Here is a 7,144-nt window from a genome sequence, read left to right as displayed (position 1 = left end):
CTGCTCCCCCACTCCCTGCTCCCCCCCTCTCTGCTCTCCCCTCCCTGCTCCCCTCCCCCTTCCCTGCTCCCCCTCCCCTGCCCCCCCCCTCCCTGCTCCCCTGCTCTCCACCCCCTCTCTCTGCTCCTCCCCTCCCTGCTCCCCCCCTTCCCTGCTCCCCCCTACTCTGCTCCCCCTCCCTGCTCCCCCACTCCCTGCCCCCCCTCCCTGCTCCCCCCTTCCTGCTCCCCCCTCTCTGCTCCCCCCTCCCCTGCCCCCCCTCCCTGCCCCCCCTCCCTGCTCCCCCTCCCTGCTCTCCCCCCTCCCTGCTCCCCCCTCTCTGCTCCCCCTCCCTGCTCCCCCCTCCTCCCCTGCCCCCCCCTCCCTGCCCCCCCTCCCTGCTCCCCCCTTCCTGCTCCCCCCTCCCTGCTCACCCCCTCTCTGCTCCCCCCTCCCTGCTCCCCCCCTCCCTGCCCCCCCCCTCTCCTGCTGCTCCCCCCTTCTCTGCTCCCCCCTCTCTGCTCCCCCTCTCTGCTCCCCCTCCCTGCTCCCCCCTCCCCTGCCCCCCCTCCCTGCCCCCCCTCCCTGCTCCCCCCTTCCTGCTCCCCCCTCCCTGCTCACCCCTCCCTCTCTGCTCCCCCTCCCTGCTCCCCCCTCCCTGCCCCCCCCTCCCTGCTCCCCCCTTCCTGCTCCCCCCCTCTCTGCTCCCCCTCCCTGCTCCCCCCTCCCTGCCCCCCTCCTCCCTGCCCCCCCTCCCTGCTCCCCCCCTTCCTGCTCCCCCCCCTCCCTGCTCCCCCCCTTCCTGCTCCCCACTCCCTGCTCCCCCCTCCCTTCCTCTGCTCCCACTCCCTGTTCCGCCAATGGTGTCTGTGTTTTACATAGGAGAGCTGTGTGTGTGAATAACTCTAGAGGAGTATTTCTAACAGCACTTACCCGAACAGCCTCCGCAGGCTACACGGGGGATCTTTGTCTTTCAAGGAAAAATGTGCACCGGTCCAAACATCCAGGCCCATCTGCCTACGGTCCATCGTGGGTGTAACCAGGCTGGATTGTGTGAGCAGCTCACAGATCCTTGAACGTCTGTACATCGACGTGCTGAGAACGATTGCTTAAGGGCACTTTCTCCATTTAAACTATTATATTATCAGTCCCATTATCAGTGAGCTCCTCCGGCAGACAAGGCTGCGTTGGCTGGGTCATGTAGTCCGCATGTTCGGCACCGCATGCCCAATCAGCTTCTGTTTGGCGGCATAAATGGGGCTTAAACGGGCGCGCGGCACGGGCTGAAAAATAAATTGAGTGATGTGGTACATGAGGATGTGGAGCTGAGTGGACTTGCCGATGACCGGTACCAGCGGTGTCAAGATTGACCTCTGTGGAAGAGGCTCGTGAAGGACGCTACTGGGCAGTCGGAGGCAGTCGCCCTCCAGCAATAGCGGAGGGTGGAAAAGCGACGCTCACAATAACGGGCGGAGCGCTGGGCGGATATTACTTTGCACTATGGGAGGCACAGGTGGGTCAATCTTCCAGTCATCTCAGTTAATCAACCCATGGCACCTACTGGGTCTGTTCCGTGACATCCTGCCAACGAACCTTTCACGCTTCACGTGGCTTCAAAGTGCACCTGGCCTGGCACAAACGCCGTGGTGGCGTCACCGCTTCTTCGTGGCGCATTGCGGCTGTAATTGTTGTTGTTTTGGGTGGTGCAGTGGCGAACGCGCTGAGCTACGAACCCGGCCACCTGAATTTGATGCCTGTCTACAGCCAACGTCACTGACCCATACTCTGACCCAGTTCTTGGCCTTACCTAGGTCGACCTGAGCCTGAAACGAGTAGGCGGTGCAGTGTGTCAACATCGACACTGTGTGTGTGGGGGGGGTGTACAGGCGGCGTGGTGTTGGTTCACACCACCCACGTGTGTGACGTCTCGGATTATTAGGTGCTCGCAAACAGCACTTGCGCCAAACAGCCGATAAAAGGCGAGTTACCTCGGGCTTTTAAACGGGCCCTAAACTCGCGTTCTTCACGCGTGAGATCCTCACCACTCTGGCTCGTGGCGACTGTTTCCGTGATCTTTACTCACGGACTCTTGCTCTCACCGTGTTGAGGAACCAGGCACTGTGGTCAACCACCACCACCACCACCACCACACTGTGGTCAACCACCACCACTACACTGTGGTCAACCACCACCACTACACTGTGGTCAACCACCACCACCACCACCACACTGTCGTCAACCACCACCACCACACTGTGGTCAACCACCACCACTACACTGTGGTCAACTACCACCACCACCACACTGTGGTCAACCACCACCACACTGTGGTCAACCACCACCACTACACTGTGGTCAACTACCACCACCACCACCACACTGTGGTCAACCACCACCACCACCACACTGTGGTCAACCACCACCACACTGTAGTCAACCACCACCACACTGTGAACCACCACCACCACACTGTGGTCAACCACCACCACACTGTGGACAACCACCACCACCACACTGTGGTCAACCACCACCACCACCACACTGTGATCAACCACCACCACCTCACTGTGGTCAACCACCACCACCTCACTGTGGTCAACCACCACCACCACACTGTGGCCAACCACCACCACACTGTGGTCAACCACCACCACCACACTGTGATCAACCACCACCACCTCACTGTGGTCAACCACCACCACCACCACACTGTGATCAACCACCACCACCTCACTGTGGTCAACCACCACCACCACCACACTGTGATCAACCACCACCACCACACTGTGGTCAACCACCACCACCACACTGTGGTCAACCACCACCACCACACTGTGATCAACCACCACCACACTGTGGTCAACCACCACCACCACACTGTGGACAACCACCACCACCACACTGTGGACAACCACCACCACCACACTGTGATCAACCACCACCACACTGTGGTCAACCACCACCACCACACTGTGGTCAACCACCACCACCACACTGTGGACAACCACCATCACCACACTGTGGTCAACCACTACCACCACACTGTGATCAACCACCACCACACTGTGGACAACCACCACCACCACACTGTGGACAACCACCACCACCACACTGTGGTCAACCACCACCACCACAATGTGGTCAACCACCACCACCACCACACTGTGGACAACCACCACCACCACACTGTGGTCAACCACCACCACACTGTGGTCAACCACCACCACCACACTGTGGTCAACCACCACCACCACACTGTGATCAACCACCACCACCACACTGTGATCAACCACCACCACACTGTGGTCAACCACCACCACCACACTGTGGTCAACCACCACCACCACACTGTGATCAACCACCACACTGTGATCAACCACCACCACACTGTGGTAAACCACCACCACCACACTGTGGTCAACCACCACCACCACCACACTGTGATCAACCACCACCACCGCACTGTGATCAACCACCACCACACTGTGGTCAACCACCACCACCACCACACTGTGATCAACCACCACCACCGCACTGTGATCAACCACCACCACACTGTGGTCAACCACCACCACCACCACACTGTGGTCAACCACCACCACCACACTGTGATCAACCACCACCACACTGTGGACAACCACCACCACCACACTGTGGTCAACCACCACCACCACACTGTGATCAACCACCACCACACTGTGGTCAACCACCACCACCACACTGTGGACAACCACCACCACCACACTGTGGTCAACCACCACCACCACACTGTGGACAACCACCACCACCACCACACTGTGGTCAACCACCACCACCTCACTGTGGTCAACCACCACCACCACACTGTGGTCAACCACCACCACCACACTGTGGTCAACCACCACCACCTCACTGTGGTCAACCACCACCACACTGTGGTCAACCACCACCACCACACTGTGATCAACCACCACCACACTGTGGACAACCACCACCACCACCACACTGTGGGCAACCACCACCAGACTGCAGTACACAACAACACAGCCACCTACCGCCTCAGTCACCCACTCCCACACTGACTCGACCATCCACCCACCCACTCATAGTCACCCACTCATAGTCACCCACTCACCACACTGCATGTCACCTCACTCCTCTCTCTCTCTCTCTGCTTCTTCCCTCGCACAGCTCCACTGGGAAATCCTCTCCTCCCATCATCGCCTCGCGTCCCCTCCAATCTCTCACCTCTCACCGTCATAACCTCGCTCAATAAAACAAAACCGACGTGTCGTACCCTTTATCGGCTACAACTTCAATATCGCTGCTGTTGGGGGCCCCGTGCTCAGCAAACTGTGTTCCGATCATCACCTCGCTCGAATCGAGACGCGCGTTACACTCGTATCCATGGCGACGTTGCTATCAGTGCTGTTTGTCGCTGTCCTTTGAACGTTTTGGGCCTCGTGCCCTCTGCTTAGCAACCCAGCGATAATAAAGCCCCCCCCCCCCACACGTGTGACTGCTGCTCTCTGTGAAGAGTTGGGGACTCTGTAGAAGATCATCGGACGAGATTGTTACGAGCTGGGGAAAGAGGCGAGGGGCTGATGGGGTCATTGCTGTCAGCGGGCACCCTGCCAACACGCAGAGACAAAGATCCCCCGTGTAGCCTTTAGCCGACTGTTAGGGCAAGTGCTCTTAGCGAGCACCTATGAAGAGCGGCAAGGCACACGAGGGGGTGGGTGGCCAACACCACGCCCGGCCGCCTTTGTCTCCCAGTGGCGATGTGTACACACCGCACGAGGTACTCATTTGAGGCTGAGTCGATCTAGGGGAGGCCCAGAACAGATTCAGATATTCGTCACTGATGTTGTCCGTGAGTGGAAATTGAACTCGGGTAGCCGGGTTCGTAGCGCAGCGCGCTGAACGCTACACTACCACGCGCACACACACACACTGACACGCACACCGACTGACACACACACACACTGACACGCACACTGACTGACACACACACACACTGACACACACACACACTGACACACACACACACTGACACGCACACTGACTGACACACACACTGACTGACACACACACACACTGACACGCACACCGACTGACACACACACAGACTGACACACACACACACTGACACACACACACACTGACACGCACACTGACTGACACACACACAGACTGACACGCACACTGACTGACACACACACAGACTGACACGCACACACACTGACACACACACAGACTGACACGCACACGGACTGACACACACACAGACTGACACACACACACACACTGACACACACACAGACTGACACACACACAGACTGACACACACACAGACTGACACACACACAGACTGACACGCACACTGACTGACACACACACAGACTGACACACACACACACACACACTGACACACACACACACTGACACACACACAGACTGACACACACACACACTGACACACACACAGACTGACACACACACAGACTGACACGCACACTGACTGACACACACACAGACTGACACACACACACACTGACACACACACAGACTGACACACACACAGACTGACACGCACACTGACTGACACACACACAGACTGACACACACACAGACTGACACACACACACACTGACACGCACACTGACTGACACACACAGACTGACACACACACACACTGACACACACACACACTGACACGCACACTGACTGACACACACACAGACTGACACGCACACTGACTGACACACACAGACTGACACACACACACACTGACACACACACAGACTGACACGCACACGGACTGACACACACACAGACTGACACACACACACACTGACACACACACAGACTGACACACACACAGACTGACACACACACAGACTGACACACACACAGACTGACACGCACACTGACTGACACACACACAGACTGACACACACACAGATTGACACACACACAGATTGATACACACACGGACTGACACACACACAGACTGACACACACACAGACTGACACACACACGGACTGACATACACACGGACTGACACACACACCGACTGACACACACACAGACAGACACACACACTGACTGACACACACACACGCCCCAGTGCTGGCCCCGGACCATGCACTCCTGCCTAGACACGTGCAGCGGGGGGCGGGGGATGTGATGGGGCCCAGTGGGGGGGGGGGTAGACCACCTACAGCGCTACCACAACACACAGACACAGCAACACACATACATACCACGCACACACACAGCAACACACATACATACCACGCACACACACACAGCAACACACATACATACCACGCACACACACACAGCAACACACATACATACCACGCACACACACACACAGCAACACACATACATACCACGCACACACACACAGCAACACACATACATACCACGCACACACACACAGCAACACACATACATACCACGCACACACACACACAGACACAGCAACACACATACATACCACGCACACACACACACACAGCAACACACATACATACCACGCACACACAGCAACACATATACATATCACGCACACACACACCCCACATACCACATGCCACTCACTTAAATCACAAAGCACCCGCTCCATCCTCACCACTCACCACACATACACTCCGATCCATCCTTACCACTGAAAGAAAAAGATGCCCCGTGTAGCCTTTAACCGACTGTCGGGGCAAGTGCTGCTAGCGGCACAAGACAAAGATGCCCTGTATAGCCTTTAACCGACTGTCGGGGAAAGTGCTGCTAGCGGCACACGAGGAAATTGATGTGCCCACCACGCCCGGCCGCCTTTGTATCCCCAGTACTGATGTTTACACACTGCGCCGGGTATTTCATTTAAGGTCGAGTCGACCTAGGGGAGTCTCTTGACCGGTTCAGATATCACTCGTCACTGAACTCGAGTCGACAAGGTTCATAGTGCAGTGAGCAGCTAACCGCTAATCAGCGCGCCACCACTCCCCACGCACCCCCTCCCCCTTGGCCCCGCTCCGCTCGCTCCTCTCACTCCGCAGATGCACGAGGAGGAGGAGGAGTGGAGGAGGAGCAGGTGAGACGACGGCGACGACGAGGGGCAGAAGCAGACGAGGAGGAAGAGGAGGAAGAGGAGGAAGAGGCGCTGCCGGGGTCCAAACGGGG

The 7,144-nt window shown here is 57.6% G+C and overlaps 1 protein-coding gene across 1 annotated transcript in view; it reads left to right on the top strand.

Moving 5' to 3' along the window:
- Positions 1-7,101, top strand: part of LOC144935371 (uncharacterized) — a 16,313-nt gene extending 9,212 nt beyond the window's left edge. Inside the window, exon 2 of the mRNA XM_078861944.1 lies at positions 7,021-7,101. Within this exon, the coding sequence (XP_078718070.1) occupies positions 7,021-7,059 (39 nt within the window). The 3' untranslated portion in view covers positions 7,060-7,101. The remainder of the gene's footprint in view (positions 1-7,020) is intronic.
- The last annotated feature ends 43 nt before the right edge of the window (positions 7,102-7,144 follow it).

This window comes from Lampetra fluviatilis, chromosome 13 (genome assembly GCF_964198595.1).
Source record: "Lampetra fluviatilis chromosome 13, kcLamFluv1.1, whole genome shotgun sequence".
Classification (NCBI taxonomy): domain Eukaryota; kingdom Metazoa; phylum Chordata; class Hyperoartia; order Petromyzontiformes; family Petromyzontidae; genus Lampetra; species Lampetra fluviatilis.
The sequence above is the reverse complement of the archived record's forward strand: the minus strand, read 5'-3'. Positions and strand labels throughout refer to the sequence as shown.